Source organism: Rhinoraja longicauda, chromosome 33 (assembly GCF_053455715.1).
Source record: "Rhinoraja longicauda isolate Sanriku21f chromosome 33, sRhiLon1.1, whole genome shotgun sequence".
NCBI classification, from domain to species: Eukaryota; Metazoa; Chordata; class Chondrichthyes; order Rajiformes; family Arhynchobatidae; genus Rhinoraja; species Rhinoraja longicauda.
The window spans coordinates 11,374,238-11,395,658 of record NC_135985.1 but is presented as its reverse complement, the minus strand read 5'-3'; the positions used below and the strand labels follow the sequence as shown (position 1 = coordinate 11,395,658).

General features: G+C 42.7%; 1 protein-coding gene across 1 annotated transcript in view; it reads right to left on the bottom strand.

Moving 5' to 3' along the window:
* aldh1a2 (aldehyde dehydrogenase 1 family, member A2) overlaps positions 1-21,421 on the bottom strand; it is an 80,785-nt gene that overhangs the window by 42,697 nt on the left and 16,667 nt on the right. The window contains exons 2-4 of the mRNA XM_078427391.1: positions 8,064-8,168; positions 5,484-5,624; positions 2,864-2,993 (exon numbers count right to left, since the gene is read on the bottom strand). Coding sequence (XP_078283517.1) covers positions 2,864-2,993; positions 5,484-5,624; positions 8,064-8,168 — 376 coding nt within the window. The remainder of the gene's footprint in view (positions 1-2,863; positions 2,994-5,483; positions 5,625-8,063; positions 8,169-21,421) is intronic.

Sequence of the window (21,421 nt, the reverse complement as noted above, 5' to 3'; positions counted from 1 at the left end):
GAAGCTGGAACTGTGGCCACATTTAAGAACCATCTGGACAGGAACGTCAATGAGCAGGTACAGGGATATAGAATTAAAATAGGCAAGTGGGTTTTGTAAGATGGGCATGCTGGTCGACATAGATATAGCAGGCCGAAGGGCCAATTTCTGTACTACACAGCTTTGGATTGAACGTACTGAGCTGTCTTCTTCCTTAGGGATGCCAATCCCAGCAGAAGAATGGAGTGGAACCTGGATCAGAAGATGATCCTGGAAGATGCCAAGACAAAGAGTGAGAATTGCTGGCTCGTTACATCTTGAAGATGCTCCACCATCTTCCCCTGCGACTGGAGCAGATTCTGCATGCTTGTGCCTCCTTCTGTCTCACTCCATCCTCACCATTCTTGAAGATGAAGGAACTCTTGATATTTGCATCGATACCTTCCACCATAGAGGGGTTTCGTGAACCTCTAACACTCTCCTGGGTTCCGATGTTTTTTTACGAGTTGTTGTTTTCCATTCAGCTTGCATATCCGATGGCTTTGCACCTTTCCCCATCCCAATGAACGGTTTGGACACAGCATTGAGTTTGCTGACATCTCAGCTGACTCAGCCAGCATAGCCATGATGCACTTGGTATCATCGCCCAGAACTAGTGGACGAGACATCGTATGCACCAAGGATTTGCTGGTAAACTGGCAATCTTTGATTTCTTGGAGATGGGGCACAGACAAGAGTGGGACTGAGTTGAACATTTTTGTACATTGTATTTATCATGAGGGAGCCAACCCCCTCACCTCCATCTCTCTGACATTAGAGATCGTCAAGTTGTGTCTCTGCAGCAGAACACCCAGTTCAGCGGAAGACACACAATGCTGGACTAATTCAGCGGGTCAGGCAGCATCTCTGGGAAACATAGTTAGGTGACGTCTTGGGTTGGGACTTTTCTTCGGACTAAAGAAGGATCCCGACTTGAAATGTCGTTTTGAAGAAGGGCCCTGACCTGAAACGTCACCAATCCGTCTTCTCCAGAAATGCTGCCTGATCAACTCAGTAACTCCAGAAATGTGTTTGTCTTTATTTATAAACCAGCAACTGCAGTTCCTTGCATCTACCCAGTTCCGAGGAACAGTTACTGTTGCCTCCTGACCAGACTGATTAACCATGGGGCCATCATTGCCACCACTGTCCATGATTGCCGAAGTGAAATGTGCCTGACTCCTGGATAAACAGCATGGTGCGGCAATCTAAAGCTGCCACACTTACCGACACTGTGCACATTAGTTCAGGCAATCTTTCCCATTTTTAATGTTAAAACACACAGTCGAAAGCCACATCGCAATCAGTTATTTGTTGCAGGAAGCCCACAGTATGTGTGGGCAGCTGCACTTACCCTACAGTTTCTAGGCATCTGCTTCAACTGCAGTGCAAAGCTGCGTTTGAATAGCTCCTGAACCATTCACTGGCAGTGTAACTGAATCTGTTAATCACACATCACATTCCATAGATGCTGACTTTGGCACTTGTTGCTAAAAGTGCAGACACTAATATGTTTTATCATCATTGAGTCATTTTAATTATGGCACCAATCTCAATCCACCAACCAGGCTACAACATTTCACGTTTTACATGTGAGAAGGCTCGTCGGTCGGCGGGATCAGGAAGCCGAAGGCTCGCGAGACGACATAACCGAGAGAGAGCTGGAGAAGTCAGACGCGGGAGCAAGGGCCGGTGGGAGGGTGAACCGGGGTACTGTTTCCAGCGCCTTCAGGAGGGCTGTAGGAGGCACCCCCAGGACACAAATATGGCCGGGCGAGGAGACGAGAGGGACATCTGTTCGCGGGAACTGTTCCAGTACATCGAGCTCGTGGGCCGACTGGACTTTGGATTTTGAATAACGGCGCCAAAAATGGCAACATCCCCTTGTATGTGTAATATATGCAAAATGAATTGCACTGTGCAGTTGCAAATGTGACAAATGATGCACTATTGGCTATTGGCTATTGATTAACATTAATTCAGATGACCCAGATTTATAGGCTTGAAGCTTGTGACCATCATGATATTTTCTTGTCATTTCTACGTCAAATCATCAATAACCTCTGGCACCTGCACTTGTACAGTTGAATGCAGAAATCCGAGAACCACTGCCAGTGAATCCCACTGACGGGAAGGGCTGGGATTTGCTGTTGACCGCACTTCACGTGAGCAATTAACACAGAGCCAGAGGCCTGGCTTCAGGCTGCAACTTTTTTAAATGTGCTGTTCACGAGGTTACATTGTTGAAACTGTGCAGCACTGCAGAATGAGATGATATTCGATTCTAGATGTGTTATCATGAATCGTGCCGATCATCTGTTTTTACCTTGCTAAAACAATATTTTTAAAGCCTCTATCCCCTCTATTCTACAATAAAAAGATAGGATTTTAAAATTGCAAACTAATTTTTAATATTTTTCCTCTCAAGTTTGCCAATGGCACTTTAATCCTTGAGTAAATCCCAATCTTTGCTGTTGTTGTCTTAATCAAAAGAAAAGTTGACAATTACCCAGGCATTTTATTGCCTGGACTTTTAACTGCAAGAAGCCTTCGATCTCAATGGCTGCTCAGCTATCTCAAGGCTTCAGTGCTCCCACAACCCTGGAATGTAACAGGTTGAAAGTCAAGTCAGAGGGGAATCTATAGCATGAACAGGGTTACCTCTTCATTGGCATTGCACTTTGAGGTCAGTTACAACCATTAAACGCCACACGATAGGCTCCAACATCCGAGCCATCATTTATATATTTATTTATTTATTAACTTTCACCGCAAGTATCATCGAAGTTTTTTTTTAATCCATTGCTCTAACTTCAAGCGAAAACAATCAAGAGCTTCAACCTACCGACTGGAATTGTCTTCCCATGAATCTTGTCGGTCCAACCAGCAAAGTATCTGAGCGTTTTTATGACTCCCTGTAGGTCAACATAATAAGCCTGGAGAAATGGCTTTCCACTATCTAGAGATTCTAGTGTCTGCAAAGAACATAAAGCAATTCAGCGAGCGAATAAATCAAGCCACAGACAGAATGTGAGATTACAGCCATGCCTTTCACAATATTAATCACTTGAAGGTATATAGCAGTCTCTTGCGGACTGTGTACACAACTTTACCCAGTTGGAAATCAGCCACATCATTCACGATTGACAAAGTGATGAGAGTGTTATTGTGATTAGGATCGTAAAACTGATTATTCGTATTTCCCAGGGAAGATTTACATTGAGGGGTTTCATTTCCTCTGGTGGGACTCTGGTTAATGTGTTCACAGGACATTCTCCAGTACATTAAACCAACGCACAAGGAAGCCCTGCCTGAATGCATTACCAGGTTGCTACCAGAGGAAGTGGAGCCCTCACTGGGTGTGCAGCAGGTGCATTATTATTTGGAGAATTACCAGGATCATTTATTAAACTAGAGAAAGGAGCAGAAAAGGGCAGTTTAAGCTGATATCAGCTCTTCACTGGAGGAATGGGCCTCTGGGTGGGGTAGGCAAAGCAAACTCTCTTACATCAGGCAATGAGCAGCTGGATACCATAACGCAAGGGGCCTGGGGAATAGATAAGCTGGTAAGGACCATCTGGCCTTCCCAAAGGCATCTACAGGAATTTAAATTTGACTGCTTGGGGAAGGGTACATAAAATGCATAAACATGTGTCCTTAACATGCCTAATGATCACAGTGTTGGGGGAGTAAAACGTACTGCCCACTCCACACTATTGGCCCCTCCCTCCTGCATGTGTCTTTGTGTCTTCCTCATCAGTGTGTGTCTTATAATTTAAAGCTCTGTTTCGAAGAAGATTTGCAGACAAAGTCTAATTTGGTGCAAACATATTTACATTTTACATGTTGTTGCGGAAGCTTCATCTAACATGCATTTGAGTTTTCTCTGTTGTTTCGATGGATGTGTAATGGGCAAACCAAGAGAGGAATGTCCCAAATTTGCAATATGTATTATTTTGCCAATAAATGAGTCTGTTGTTCCAACCTTCATGAATAGTTTAAAAAAATATTTCCCAAAGATTTAAAGAAGTGTTTCCCAACATAAAACAAGCTCGTTGGTCAGTTGTTGACTTCATTATGTGGAAATAACTACATTTCAAAGCTTACACAAGCAGTGTGGGTGGGCAAAACGTAGACAATTTAGTAGAGGTTTTAAAAGATGTATATTCTGTGATATTTAAAGATATCTCTTGCATGTTAACATACTATGTTAATCTTTTAGAAATTAGTTTACAATATTTTCCAAAATAATGGTGGTTATTGTGCATCAGAAAAAATATTGAAAGCCATGATATTAAAATGTGTAAATCATAGTAAATGTGTAAATCATAGTAAATTGGGTATGCTGATGAACAACCTCTTTAGGGTAATGTCTCTCATGCTGAAAGTTGAATGTTATTAAGTTTTTATGATAGTCATTGAAAAGTTAGACCTGTTTCTCTCTCTACAGATTCTGCCTAATCTATTGTATTTTCAACAATATCCGCGTTCAATAGTCGCAGAGAGATAGGGCATGGAAACAGGCCCTTCTGACCATCTAGTCTGTGTTTACCATCAACCACCATTTTACATGAATTCTACATTTTTTATTCTCTCCATATTCTCCTGCAGTTTACTGTGTCCGTATGTTCCTGCATTGCTAATCTTGTCTCATCAGTCCCAAATGCAAGGTAACAGTATTAATATATTTTATAACCCCTTCAGCTTTAAATTTAGACTGACTTCTACTCAGTCATCCACTGGTGGGAAGGTGGGGTCATCTCAATGAGGAGTTCTCACCACCACTTCTGCTTAGACCAGCACTTAGTTTCCCAACACAGGCAAAACTCAGCTGCATGCAGTACCTCGGGGGTTTTACACAATGATTCTCACCAATGCATTTAAATCCACAGGCTTGACTTACCCTATATGGGAATTTTGCTTAATTTCAGATTTCCTACATCTGCATCGCTTTGTTTAGTTTAGTTCAGAGATACAGGATTGAAAGAGGCCCTTCGGCCCACCGAGTCCAAGCCGACCATCGATTACCCATACACTAGTTCTATCCTATACACTAGGGACAAATTACAGAGGCCAATTAACCTGCAAACCCGCACATCTTTGGAATGTGTGATGAAATTGGAGCACCCGGAAAAAACCCATGCGGTCACAGGAAGAGCGTAAAACCTCCGTGCAGACAGCACCCGAGGCCAGGACCAAACGCGGGCGGGTCACTGGTGCTGCGAGGCAGTAACTCCACTGCTGCGCCACCGTGCTGCCCCAGCTTTTGCTTGTGCCCTTCTCGTTTTCCATCTTTGGGAGCATGTCATGAGGGAACACATTCCTTGGATGGGTAAGGTTACTTTGGGCTTCAGATTTAAACCGTTTTGTGATTCTTTTCTCAGTAAGAATAGGATGCCTTCCCTGTTACCCCATGGCATGGTGAATGGCAATAAAGCACCATTGAGATGTGCCTGGATACTCACTGCAAGCTGAGGTCGGTCCCGTTCCACCAGATCTGCCAGTTTGTCAATCAGACGGCCTCTCTCCGATGCATCCATCCTCCTCCAGACCGATCCGGGGGAGAAGGCAAGCCGTGCCGCCTGTACCGCCTTGTCCACATCAGCCTGGGCAAACAGTGGACAGAAGTGGTACCAACGCTTGCAAACTTTTTTGTTTTGAACAGTGTTTATACAGGGAGGTAGCTCTATGTTTACATGCACGCACACACACACACACACACACAAGCGTATATAAATATATATATATATACACATGTTGTTGTTCGTCCTTCGGGTTCAAAGATGACCATGACTTCACACACACACACACACATATATACATTTATACATATATGTGTTTGTGTGTGTATATATATATATATATATATATATATATATATATATATGTGTGTGTGTGTGTGTGTGTGCTTGAAAACTCAACTAACATTTTGTGCAATCACTTCACAAGGTGTATGTATGTATTTGGGGCAGAGATTACTAATCTGTCCACAATAATAATGGCGTTTTTATCTCACAGTTCAGATACAGTGGCCCAGAGCTTCTCCTTTCCCACAGTTGTTACCTATGTCGTTCTGTGGGGGTTTGCAACTCCTAAACAGAGGGGAACCCTGCAGGGAAGCGCTCAAGCCCATAGGTTTCCTGGCATTTCTGCTGGGGAATCTGTCTAAGAAACGTCTGCCAGGTTAACCTGTGGGTGGATGCCCACTGACAGAAGTGTACCTGCTGATTTCCTTTCCTTAATTTAAATAAATTTGGTTTATATTCTTCCCAAGAATGAAGAGAGTTTTAATAAAAAAAATTAAAAACAGCATTCTTAATTTTAACAGTTTTTGAACATATGTGAAGGTCAGAGACATTCTGCGGTATGGGAATTTTGCCTGTCAGCGATTGCAGCGCCGGAGATCTGGGTTCGATCCCGACTACGGGTGCTGTCTGTACGGAGTTTTATGTTCTCCCCAAGACCTGCGTGGGTTTTCTCCAAGTTCTTTGGTTTCCTCCCATGATCCACAGGTATGTAGGTTAATTGGCTTGGTAAAAATGTACAAATTTTCCCTAGTGGATATAGGATAGTGTTAATGTGCAGGGATCACTGGTCGGCACGGACCTGGTGGGCCGAAAGGGCCTGTTTCTGAGCTGTATCCCTAAACTAAACTAAACTAAACTAAATCTAGACAGCTTTAACAGCTGGTAAGGCTGAGGGAGAGGCTGGGCAGGCTTGCAAGCCATTTCCAGGGATGGGGTTTACCAGTTTAAATCTGAAAGACCATATACTTCTCAAACCTCGCCATTCAGCTGGCAGGTGAAAGAACAGCCTCAGTCGGAAGCTTGGCTAACCATGTTTTTGTGCTGATTCTTTAAACTGCTGTATCCATGAAGCAGAACGAGAGCTGCCATGTCAATATTGCACCTGTGACTTTGACCATCATGCCCAACATTCCATCTCCTTACCCAACAAAGGGATAAGAATACAGAGAAAAATATGCAGATGGAAACAGGATGAACGATATTCAAGTTTGCAACCAACTATGTTTGTGGATTATAATGTGTGCCTGGTACAAAAATCTAAATGTTTTTAAATGAAGGCCTGTGCATTGAGTCCAGGAACAACCAATGAGTATATCGCTGCTTTCTCAGGAATATCTAACTTCCTATCATCCTGCCGGTTACATGAAACAAGATAATTGATTAATCCGGGCAATCAGTGCACAACAGACCCCGAGAAGGTAAAGTTTTGGAACCATGACACCCTCATTCTACCAAGCAAGCTACATTAACTGGGTCGTATCTCAAATGCACTCCACATTTATTTTTTGGAAGTTATTTTTCTCCTTTGCATCATTGAATATCAAAAGGACTTTGCATTGGGAAAAATATTATTTACCAACACTGATAGAAATATCAAAATCAAAAAAATGTGTCAAAACAGAGAAAAAATATTAAATGACTTTTCGGAGCAATTTACCACCATCTGTATTGTGGCTCGATAGGTTGATCTTTTCTTTCCTGGGTTGCCAATGTCATACATTAATAAGATCCCCACAATGGCTATTACCAGCCCTAAATGACTGAAGTAAGTTTAATGTACATGAACTGCACAATTTATTTCAGTGACAAGATCTCAATGCTTCCAACACTGCTGAGATTAACAATGGAATTGTACCAAAGACCCAGCATCACAGAGAATCAGACATCAATGCATATCTCCTCTATGTCATCAACTCCAAAATATTTAAGACATAATAAGCTACATTATTTCACCAATACTTTCCCAGCAATTTTGAACCTCTTTGTACAAAAATCACCATGCATTGTATATTCATAAATCCCGATACATTGTGCACCAAAATGATTTACCTCTTGGCAAAGTTAAATGAGTAAATATTCATGGTCCTAATTCACTAATATAAAATTATGACCAATCTCATTGGCCTGCATTTTCACAAAGTCAGTTATTGTATTGTCCAATTCTGGCTGTTAATAAACTCATTAATTTATGAAGATAATCTGACCACGAGAGTTTGGAACCACCATTGTCGAGCTCACCTTGTCGGCTTCATGAACATCACAGATTTTCTCTCCAGTCGATGGATTGTAGGTTGACACGGTCTTTCCACTTGCTGAATGATGCCATTCATTGTTAATAAAAAGCTGGGAAGACAAGCAACATGAGGAGTCAGTGAGGAGTCTGTTGTCTCAGGGGCATGAGCAATGAGCAATGTTTATTACTGTCTTCAGACATGTGTGAAATAGATTCCTGTACTCCTGCGACTCACTGTCTTGTGGAAGTAGTAGCCTCAAAATACCTGACTGCCACTAATTAAATTCACCATCAATGTACAGCCACTATTGTACCACAAAAGAATACAGCAAAGCAGCACGTCATTTCCTTCATTATATCCATATTGGCTCTTTGAATGAATGAATTAATTTGCCTTGCATCTCAGTTCTTAATTCTAGTGCCCAGAATTGCTCACAACATTCCAACTAGAGCCTACCAGCTTCACAGGGTTTAGTTGTTGCTGTTTTCCTATCTACCTCTATGTGGAATGGTCCTCTATGCCTTTTAAGTAGCACGATCAATTCCCCCGGCACTTTTAAAATGTCCCAATCTCAGTCTTCCTGCATCCAAGTTAACATGCTAGTTTTATAATGACATAACGTTTTATAATGTTTTATAATGTCTCCCATTCATTAATTCTTCAAACTTTTCTGCACTGAATTCTACCTGCGATGTACCTGTTCATTTCACCGGTCTTCCCTTGTGTCCCGGTGAGGTTATTACCACTGACCAGTATATTGCCGAATTTCGGAATAATCTTCACATTTAAAAAAAAATGAACTTTCTTTATAGTCAAGACCAGACCATTGTTCACATTGAAAGCGTGTCTCATTGGACACGCTTCTGCAGTCTGATAAATAACCATTTTTGCCACTCTGCGTTTTGAACCTTAGTAAATGTCGCCGAGGTGTACAGCAGACTCTTATACCCCCTCAATTTTGATCACTCTCTGTCGTTCTCTCAATCGCCTGCCAAAAGTCGCTGAGATAGTGCAAGGCGCTCCACTGAAACTAACCTACTGACTTGAACGAAACACAAAGTGCCGGAGGAGCTCAGCGGGTCGGGCAGCGTCTGGGAAGGAAAGGACAGGCGACGTTTCGGGTCGAGACACTCCTTCCAACTCTTTACCAGACGTCGGCCGACCCGGAAACTCCCACAACAGTGAACCGCCCAGTCTTCATCCTTTAAACCGGGAGAATCCCGAGCGATCAGCAATGTGAACGACTGCCCATGAAGGAAAGACACAAAGTGCTGGAGAAACGCAGCGGGTCGGGCAGCATCCCTGGAGAACATGGACATGCGACCTTTCGGGGCGGGACCCATCTTCCGTCCACCCGCCGGGCAAAGGCACCAGCATTTCCAAAACGCCTGTCCCATCCCTGTCCCAACCTCTCACAGTGCCAGCAAAGTGCCAGCTCCGCCTTATTAATAACTGCAGTGGAAGCCCCGTTCTCATCAACTAATGCCTGCTTGATGTTCGGAAGCATCATCTCAGCGAGAGATGAACCACAGTAAACCTTCTGAAGCACCCGTAACTATCACTGCCACCTCCCCTCCAAGCCCTGACCGACAGAGGCAACAGTGTTTCCTTGACATATGCCCCAGATAGAACAGTGAAATTCTCATATGCAGCAGCACAACAGAATATCATAGAAACGTCCCCTCTCTCCTAGATGCTGCCTGACCTGCTGAGTTACTCCAGCATTTTGTGCTACCATAGAAACATGGAAAGTAGGTGCAGGAGTAGCCCATTCGGCCCTTCCAGCCAGCACCATTCAATATGATTATGGCTGATCATCCAGAATCAATACCCGGTTCCTGCTATCTCCCCATATCCATTGATTCCTTTAGCCCTGAGAGCTAAACCGAGCTCTCTCTTGAACACATAACACTCTTCAGGCACAGCTCTGCAGACTCCTATCTACAGAAGTTCTCTGACCACTCTGCCATCGTCGGCCTCATCACGGGTGACGAGGACAGGGCGTACAGAGAACTGATCAAGGAGTTTGTGGACTGGTGCCAGCGGAACAGCCTCCGGATCAACGCGGGGAAAACCAGGGAGATGGTGGTAGATTTCCGCAGGTGCAGCCAGGACCCCCCAACACCGGTGAACATCCAGGGAATGGACATCGAGAGGGTGGATTCTTATAAGTACCTGGGTGTCCACCTCAACAATAAACTGGACTGGACTGAAAACACCGATGTGCTATAAAGGACCAGAGCAGACTTTATCTGCTAAGGAGACTCAGGTCCTTTGGAGTGCAGGGGGCATTCCTAAGGACCTTCTACAACACGGTGGTTGCATCGGCCATCTTCTATGGAGTGGTCTGCTGGAGCAGCAACATCTCAGCGGCGGAAGGGAAGAGACTCGACAAGCTGGTCAGGAAGGCCAGCTCTGTCCTGGGTTGCCCCCTCGACTCAGTGCAGGTGGTGGGAGAGAGGAGGATGATGGCAAAACTAACATCGCTGCTGGACAACGACTCCCACCCCATGCAGCACACTGTCACTGCACTGAGTAGCTCCTTCAGTGACAGACTCCTTCACCCCAAGTGCGTGAAGGAGAGATATAGGAGGTCCTTCCTTCCCGCTGCTGTGAGACTGCATAACCAGCACTGCTCCCAGCAGACGAGTCAACAATAACAGCTAAGAACACACAGAAAACTGATGACAATTTATGTATCTTTTATTTATTTATAATGAATGATCTCTTGTTCTCTTGCTATCCACTTTGCTGCTGCAACACTGTAAATTTCCCCAGTGTGGGACGAATAAAGGAATATATTATTAGAATTATTATTATTCTGTAAACAACATAATAATAAGCAATTAAAAAAATGTTCAGTGTGCGTATATGTGTGTGTGTGTGCACACTGAACTTTATATATATATATATATATAGATATTTATATATATACAGAACTTTATGTATATCTGACCCTTCTTCAGATTGTCTCGACCCGAAACGTCACCCATTCCTTCTTTCCCGAGATGCTGCCTGACCTGCTGAGTTACTCCAGCATTTTGTGAATAAATACCTTCGATTTGTACCAGCATCTGCAGTTATTTTCTTATACTACAGGTTTGTAGGTTAATTGGCTGGGCAAATGTTTTTAAAAAAGTTGTCCCTAGTGGGTGTAGGATAGTGTTAATGTGCGGGGATCGCTGGGCGGCGCGGACACGGTGGGCCGAAGGGCCTGTTTCTGCGCTGTGTCTCTAAATCTAAAATCTAAAAACTCAGCGGGTCAGGCAGCATCTCAGGAGAGAAGGAATCTCTCAGAAGGGTCTCGACCCGAAACGTCGCCCATTCCTTCTCTCCTGAGATGCTGCCTGAGCCGCTGAGTTACTCCAGCTTCGTGTGTCTACCCCAGCTACAGGTTACTCCCGCCGACCACCGCCTGGAAATCTTTACAACTTCATCCCGCCGCGCTTTGAAATGGTGTGCCTTTAACGCTTGAAATCGGATCCCAGAATTAACCCCATGCACGGCCCATTGAGCTGGGACTTCTTTTTAATTGCACCACCTCCTCTCTTTGGGAGAAACTCAACAAACATTCTTTGCCCCAAACTCTCCCCAGACCTCGAAGGAGCATTTAATCTCCCGCGACGATTAGTTGAGGATTGGAATCACGTTTTAATACAAAAAAAACAAAGTCCTTTGGTGGTAATCAAAAGCCACCCTTCTCTGAGCATGAAATGCAATGCTCTTCGTGCCCAGCGCCGTCGATCAGAAGCAGCCAAGGTGCACGGTTAGGTGGCCTATGTCCAAGAGATGGCCTATGTCCACAGCGAGGAATGCAGTAAAGTAATACTGCGTACACTTTAGTTTTACTTTTTACAGCTTATCGGAGTCATTAAGATTTCCCATCTATACTCTGTTTAAGTCTGCACGAGAACAGTATTTATAATACCCCCCCGCGCCCACGGATGGATGTATAACAGTCGCTAAATATTTATATAATAGAATACTGATTTATTGAAGTCAGGTACGTAAATTTAATCTGTCGGCGAAATGGGGGATTAGCTGCTTCCAAGGAGATATGGAATAAAGGAGCGCAGCTCTGTGGAACTGCCTCATGAATGAATCGTTGCAGCTGGCACTCTGAGCGCTGGCAGTTTTACAAGGCGAGTCACAGATCCCCATAACTCAGCGCTGAAGGGTCGAGGTATTTGGTATCAGCGGGTACCTTGCAAGCAGCCACATCTCCTGCATTCCGTCCGTCATCGACCCCCCGACCTTTCCCAACCCTCCTCTCCTCCGCTTTAACAAGTGTGGAGCTTCACCGGCCAGCAAAGTCGCGACTGGGATGTTGGAGCGCACATCCCGGCCCCGGCAGATTGCAAAATAGTGTGATAGCGGGGGTCGCAGAATGGATAAGTGCCAAACCGCCGCACCCTCTATAAACCCCCAATAATCGCCAACCCTTCCCCGCCGCCGCTAAATGGGACGACAATTCATTTAAAAGATAATCCATCCGGATAAGTAGGTTTTGAATTGGGAGGTATTTATTCACAAAATGTTGGAGTAACTCAGCAGGTCAGGCAGCATCTCGGGAGAGAAGGAATGGGTGACGTTTCGGGTCGAGACCCTTCTTCAATTAGGAGGATGACTTTCCAGGCGATGTTTCAGCTCACCGCGTTGGCCATTGAGTGGCATTTACTGAAGATGTCTCTATCAGATCGCCTCTGAAGTTTCCTTTAGTCGCGCCTCCCACTGGGTTGTGAAGAAACAATCTCCATCGAAGATTGAGACTGAACATAATACTAAATTGGTTTGCGACCCCTGATATATGTGTTTTGGCGTATTTCACATTCAACCTTTGTTCAACATTGAGTATCTCTCTGCCGACCAAGACTAAACTTGGTGATTTAAGAAGGGTCGCGACCCGAAAAGTCAACCCATTCCTTTCCATCCAGAGATGCTGCCTGTCCCGCTGAGTTACTCCAGCATTTTGTGTCTGTCTTTGGTGGTTTCACTGTGATAGGATATACGACTTTGTCGTTAAAGAATCGACAGTGTAGTAGTTAAAATGACACCTTCTTTACTGTAAATATTGACCGAGTTACCTGTAGACATTTCAATTGTCATGTAGGTCTTTATTGAGGATCCGGCTGATTAAAATAAATAATCCCGAGTGTGAGAAGAAGGCGAGAGAGCTGTGTATCTTTGTATTTCTCTGCTTAAACATGTTTATTTGTAACCTGGAGCTATCACGTCCCAGTATCCGACTTCGGTATTGTACCGAAGAATGTATTAATTATTGTATAAGAAAATAACTGCAGATGCTGGTACAAATCGATTTATTCACAAAATGCTGGAGTAACTCAGCAGGTCAGGCAGCATCTCGGGAGAGAAGGAATGGGTGACGTTTCGGGTCGAGACGTCTGAAGAAGGGTCTCGACCCGAAGCGTCACCCATTCCTTCTCTCCCGAGATGCTGCCTGACCTGCTGAGTTACTCCAGCATTTTGTGCATTAATTATTGTGTTGTATTCCCAGCGCAGTTTTAAAAAAAATTGTGTTGGAAGGAACTGCAGATGCTGGTTTACCCCGAAGATAGACGCAAAATGCTGGAGTGACTCAACGGGACAGGCAGCATCCCTGGAGAGAAGGATTGGGGCCCTCCCTCTCTGACCATTCCTTCCCTCCAGATAAGCTGCCTGTCCCGCTGTTTAGTTTAGTTTTTAATTTCTCCCCTCACCCTCCACCCCTCTCCCAATTTTTATACCGCGTGGTGGCCAGGAATTATTTCACTGGAAAGTGTGTCCATGTTCTGCCTGTTACTCCATCATCATATTTCTGAGACCCGTGTGAAAACTGGCCACCACCTATTTACATTTCATTGTGCTGATTTTCTTCCTGCTCAGGTTTTTGGGTGTTTAAAACCGTTTAAACTCCATAATTTAAATCGGTACTCATTGCCCAGAAATGAGGTACGTTTGAGAACACTGAAAAAGTCTGGTCTACCCCAACAGCTGCTGACGACCTTCTACCGCTGCACCATAGACATGGCATCCTTGTGTGGTATCTCAGCTGCATGGAGGCAGAAAGGATTTCTACCATCGGGCAGACGATACAAGGCCTTCTACGCCCGCACCTCCAGACTCAGGAACAGCTTCATCCCCAGGGCCATAGCTGCTATGAACCGGTCCTGCTGAGCCGGATGGTCACATCGCACAGCGAACCGGCACAGATCTACTTGCACTTTATTCTGTTTTAAAACTGTTACAATTTGTTTCATTGGGTTGTTTAAATTAATATTGACCAGCTAATTAATTTATTGCATCGTATGGGAGGCGCATTCCCAATCTCGTTGTACCCCTGTACAATGACAATAAAGATATATTGTATATTGTATTGTACGTGTTTAGGACAGGTTTAGAGGGATATGGGCCAAACGCAGGCAGGTACTACCAGTGTAGATGGCACATGTTGGTTGGCATCGGCATGTTTAGCCGAAGGGCCTGTTTCCACGCAGTATGACTCTCAGATCCCCCCCTCTATGGCTCTCCATGAGATCCATCAGCGTTTTGCATCACTCGTTACCCGTAGTAAAACCGGCTACACCTTTTAAAATCCAAATGTATCACCGGTACAGTGCATCCTTGCCTCGGTCACAAGGTTTCTTTCTCTACAAAGAATATTTGTTAATGCTCAATTGAACCAAATAAGTTCTGTAGACACAAGGAACTGCAGATGCTGCTTTACCAAAGAAGACACGTAGCGCGGTGGTAACTCAGAAGGTTAGGCAGCATCTCTGGAGAACGTTTTAGATTTGGACCATTTCAGGCTGACAGTACCTGAGGAGAAAGCAGGTAGGGGAGGACAAAGCTTGGCCAGTGCTAAGGTGATCCAGGTGATGGAGGGGTGATTGGCAGAAGGTTGGACAAAGGCCAGAGATGAAAAGAAGTTCTGGATTCTTTGTTGAATTAACCTTGTTCCAAACTGGGTCTGTGTAGCCCCAAGTCCCAATTATGAAAACCAACCCTAAATCTCGCTCCAAATCCAACTCCATGTTGCCGCTGGAGAATGAATGGGCATGAATATTTAGGGTGAGCTTGGCTGCAACGCTGTGCACCATGTTCCCTTCTCAATAAACCCGTTGATATTCACTCCCTGGGGTCACAAGAGTAGCAAGTTAGGTGGAACTATCAATGCATGAGCCCAAGACCACAAGGGTGAAGAAAGATAGAGGATGATTTGATTTGAATGAAGACTAATTTCTGGCATTTGAAGTTCATTGGTGACTAATTGTTGAATGTTTTGATGAATTTCAGAGTATTCTGATAGCCAACAACGTTCTTTTCTCCACTGTACATATATAGAGCTACTCACTGACTTACGGAGCCTGCATAGGGTGATGGGTCCCAGTATCTGGGTGGCACAGTGGCACAGCCGGTGGAGCTATCTCATAGCACCAGAGATCCAAGTACGATGCTGACCTTGGGTGATGTCACTGTGGAGTTTGCACGTTCTCCCTGTGACCTCATGGGTTTTCTCCAGGTGGTCCAGTTTCCTCTCACATCCCAAAGACGTGCAGGTATGTAGGTCAATTGGTCGCAGTAAATTGCCTCGAGTATATAGGGAGTGGATGTGAAAGTGGGATAGGATAGAACTAATGTGATCGATGGTCGGCGCGGACTCATTGTGCTGAAGGGCCTGTTTCCATACTTTACATATCGATTAAACTAAAGTATTTATTCACCCAATGAAACAGATAAGCGGTATAACACATAGTGTCCATCAGATAGACACAATGTGCTGGAGTAACTCTGCGGGTCAGGCAGCATCTCTGGAGATAAAGGATGGTGACATTTCAGGTAGGAACCCTTCTTCAGACTGAAAGTAAAAGGGAATCTGGAGTTCAGAAAAGGCCAGAACAAATCAAGGCCAGAACAAATCAAGAACAGATGACCAAGGACAGAGTGGCCGTAAGCCCATTCTTCTACTCAATTACATCATGGCTGATCCACATTCTAAATCTCAAAGTTATAGAGTCATACAGCGTGGAAACAAGCCCTTAGCCTAACTTGCCAACGCTGACCAACTTGCCCCATTTACACTAGTCCCACCTGCTTGCGTTTGGCCCATATCCCGATAAACCTATCCTAACCATGTACCGATCCTAAATGCTTCTTTAATTGTTGCGATAGTCCCTGCCTCAACTGCCTCCTCCAACAGTAGTTCCATCTTTTGTGTAAAGAAGTTACCCCTCATAGGTTTAATCCTTCCCCCCTCACCTTTAACCTATGTCCTCTGGTTCTTGATTCGCCTACTCTGGGCAAAAGACTCAGTTTACCTGATCTAGTCATTGAAGTTTAATGAATGTGTAGTGTTAGAGGACCAGAGCAATATAAATATAAATCAGAGGACCAGAATAATATAAATCAACAGAAACAAGGATGAAACAGAACTTGATGCTCATTAGGAATGAGGCAGAAGAAGTTTATTGGGCAACTGTGTTCTCATCCATTTTAATGAGCCGTTAATCCATTATTCATGTTCAGTTGTAATTCTCTCTATTGGGCAGTAAAATGGCTAGTGTTACTTACTATTGTTCATATCAGGTAGATGAGCTGGATACAACCATCTGATGTGACACACCTCTGAGACTAAGATGTAAAGTGATAAACCTACATGGAAATGAAATTAACCTATCTGGTTTAAGGTGGCACTTACAGTCTATGCAACCTCAGTTCTCACAGATGGTTGAGCCATCTCAACTTCTAATGTGTTTGAGCTGCTCCAGAGGAAATGGAGATATACCAGCAGGAATTAACTCATAGCATAATAATGAAAAAAAAAAGATTTCACAAGCAGTTTCAACAAAGCTGTACAAATACAGAAAATGCCAGTCAGCATCTGCTGAAGGAGATACCGAGTATTTGATTTAAAACATTAACTGTTTCCCTTTCCACAGATGCTACCTAAACTGCTGAGTGTTTTCCAGAATTTCCTGTTACTATTTCAGATTTATGGAAACTGCCAATTTTTGAGTTTCAGTTGCTATATAAATATACTTCTACTCATTTAATAGAAATAAAAATATAGCTCTCCTTAGTCCACAGTGGAAGTTGGTAAATATCACTCATGATTGGGTCAAGCTTGTGACTTCATAACACGTGGCTTTGGATATTTATTGCACAGGTTATACATGTATATTTTAAGACTTTATTACACCTCTGTAAATTAAATGACATGATTCGCTAAAATGTCAAAATAGCTTCTCAGTTTTCTATCAATGTAATTTCAGCTCTACTTTTAAATAACATCAGAAGTCTTTTAAATACATTGCGGGCATGGTATGCTTTAAAATTATGGTTTGCATAGAGCAATTAGGAACTATAGTTTTACTTTGGTTTCAGAAAATGTCACTAGAAATTAAGCTTTGCTCTCATATTTAATGACATAATTTAACAAGTTAAATGATAGGTTTATTAGTCCCAGCTTGCCTCCACAATTCCAGGTCCTGCTTTGCTAATGTTACTGCATAGAAGTGTCAAAATTGGTTTCCAATCACAATCAGTTGTAAACGTTTGTGCTATCTTGTGACACAATACTCAGGGAATATGGGATGTGTCTAGATTATATTTCAAATGCAAACAATATTTAATCTAGTATAGCAAAACTGTTACATTTCAGAATTATTAGATGCATTAAAATGATGCAGATATTCTAAATGATCCTAAAGCTGGAATGGGCTAGAACGGTGCCTTTTTTATCTGTGAGATCTAACCTTTAGACTTAGCCGAGCTAAATGGGTGCTAACCTTCTAGATACTAGCTGCAATGCTTATGTGTAAGTTTAGTTGGCATACTCAGTCCACTTCCTGGTATATATAAAATTGATGCCAATCGCCAACGTCAACACCAGAATGGCATTTCATCCAGGAAAGACACATTAAATGATTCAGTGATTCAACTCAATGATTCATCGATAATATGAACCATGGAAGCGGTTGTTAATATTAAAGATATTGGGCCAGATAAATCAAAATAATTGAGGCTGGAGTTAAAACATATTGAAGGCAAACCAAAGGGACATCTCCTTCATCTCTGGCCAGTGCATTTATGTTACGAGACACTAACATAAAAACATTGGTGAACAAAATTAATATTAATAACTTGACAAATGGAAGATGTGCTCAAGCAAGATAAAAAGACAATGGTTTTTATTTATCTTTTTGGAGTGTTAAGAGAATAGAGATCTACATGCCCTTAAATCTTGGAGTGGAGTTGGGAAAGAGTGAGAAGGGTGTAATGGAAGAGGGACTCAGGTTTGCTGACCCAATTCAGTGCTGAAGGAATCACCCATTCTAAAGTCTGTTGCGCAGGATCATTGGTTTCTCTTTGGCATTCAAAAATAAAAATGTTTGAACATTGTTAGTTCATCTCTGTCCCTGCCTCCACCACCCAAACCACCAACAAACGCACTTACCATTGCCATTGTTTAAGTTTCAAAGCATGTCCTCCTTAAGTGGGATAATGTAGATGAGAGATTTCCTCTCAGTAACTTGCTTGTATCATTCTGCACTCGCTGGAGTTTAGAAGAATGACGGGGGACCTCATTGAACATACAGGAGAGTGGAAGGCTTGGATAGAGTGGATGTGGAGAGGATTTTCCACTAGACAGAGTCTAGGACTAGAGGTCATAGCCTCAGAATTAAAGGATGTTCTTTTTCGGAAGGCGATGAGGAGATATTTCTTTAGTCAAAGGTGAATCTGTGGAATTCTTTGACACAGAAGGCTGTCGAGGCCAAGTCAGTAGATATTTTTAAGGCAGAGATAGATAGATTTTTGATTAATATCGGTGTCAGAGGTTATGAGGAGAAGGCAGGAGAATGGGGTTAGGAGGGAAAGATTGATCAGCCATGATTGAATGGCATGGACTTGAAGGGCCGAATGGCCTAATTCTACTCCTAACACTTATGACTCTTAATTCATTAGCAGAGAAGGGAACCTTAATGGCTCCTCAAGGAGAGTTTGTGTTTGAACAATTAATTAGATTTGCTATTGTCTGCTATCTTGCTATCTTGAATTGCTTGTAATGAAAACCAGAATGAAAGGCTATCTGTACAATGGAATGAAAAAAGTTTAGAACCTTTGTAGTTATGTGACTTCTTAATGAATGCATTTTTGTATGAAAATGATGTTAAGGTATTTTATATCAGGTTTTAATCTCTACATCATTTTTATAAACAGTCATCGTGGACGTAACTTGGGTAATTTCTATGAGCAATAACTCTAAACACCTCACGATTTGGATCAAATACTTCTTGTTGCAATTTTAATGCAGGTTTAGAATAATTTAAAATAAACATATTGATGCCTTCAATTATCTAGCAGATAGTGGAATTTGTTAAAGATGCATTACTACAACATTGTCCACAGCAATTGCAGTCTCTAATTTCAGTGCTCCAGTAATGAAGGGTTCCACTGATAATGCTGTTGCATATTCCTGTTTTTAGCCCAGACATCCAGTAGTCAATGTCTTTCCTTTAATTACGTACATGGAATTACATAGAATTTAACAGTACAGAAACAGTTTATTGGCCCAAAGGTTATGCCAACATATTCAACATATTCCTCTATATTTCTACCTTTCCCTAACATGAACTTTTGCTATTTGTTCCAGATATGCTCTTTGAATTATGGAGACCAGAAATGCATATGGAAACAAATTTTGTTCTAGCTAAGTTGAACTTAACTTCTTGACTCATGGATTTTATTCCTCCAGAAAGAAAACTTAAATCTTAGTTTGGAATGTTTATGGCTTTTATTAAATCGCATTACCGCCTTTTCTGATCATCTTTGAGATTCTTCTAATTCATTCAATAAAATAAATCCTTTGTCGCTCCCTTTCATATTTGCATTGCCAATACTTCTACTGAGGGAATCAATCACAATTTTCTTCTGTGGAATTGGATGCTCTGGACTGTACACACTCTGTGATGGTTTTACAGTAGTGGCTTTGTTGACAGAAAACTAGTCTACCATCTAATAACAGGAGAAATTATCAAATTCATTATCTCACTGAGCCAAACAAGTTTGCATAAATGCATCGGGCATAAAATTTTAAGGGCAAACTTGAGAGAGTAACTTATACTTTTATGACAGTTTTAAAATGTTAAATTAAATAGACATAGATCGGTATCAAACTTAGTTTTTTAGTTAGTTTAGGGATGTAGCACCAAAACAGACTCTTCGGCCTATCAAGTCCGCGCCGACCAGCGATCCCCATGCATTAGCTCTTTCCTATACACCAGGGATAATCTACAATGTTTTAACCGAACCCAATTACCCTACAAACCTGTACATCTTTTGAGTGTGGGGGGAAATCTGAGTACCCAGAGAATCCCACGTGGACACGGGGAGAACGTACAAACTCCGCAAAGGCAGCACTTGTAGTCAGGATCAAACCGGTCTCTGGCACTGTAAGACAGCATCCCTACAGCTGTGTCACCCTGCCACCCTTATGTCAAAAGTAATCTCACAAGAAATTTGTAGAACATTTTGATACTGATCCACATTGCGAGGTGTGGGCTCAGATAAGCGAAGGTCTGGTTAAAGAGATTTTATTTTAGGACCATCTTGAAAAAAGGAGAAAGTAGAAATGCTAAGGCAGGAATAAACAGAGCTTAGTGTCGACATAGCTGAAGGCAATCCATGATGTGCAATAGGCCAGAACTGAAGAATGTGTTCTTGAGGATTGGACAAAGTAACAGTGATGAGGCAATGGAGAGGTTTGAACACAGGAATGATAATTTTGGGGTAAAGTGTAGACATTTCCTCTCTTGTACAACTTACATACAAATGAGAAAGCATTTCACAGCAGAAAACCTGCATCCAGGAAAATGCTTGGTGACTTTGAGCAAACTGGAATTGCAAAACACACATAAACCGAAAGTACGTCTGAAAAATCACAACAATGTGTTGTTTATGCCAATATTATTTATTTCGTGAAATAAAAGCACATTCTGTAATATGTCGTGCATTTTAGGTTATGACAATTATTCCATTCTTTTTATGGTATTCTCTCAGGCAAGGATGCCCCCAACTTTGTGTTCTAGTTCAGAATCTATTCCTGAGATAAAGATCTCAAATAACAAGATAATGACCATAAACTAAACCAACACTTGCCAGGCTTTGCCCACTCTCACCTCTTTCACAGCATTCTCTCCCCCCCCCCCCCCCCACTACAATCTGAAGAAGGATCCCAACCCAAAACATTGTCTATCCATATTCTTCAGAGATGCTACTTGACCAGCTGAAATACTCCAGTAATTTGTAGTCCATGCAATAAATTGTGGTTACTAGCATTTGCAGTTCTTTGTGTCTCCATAAACT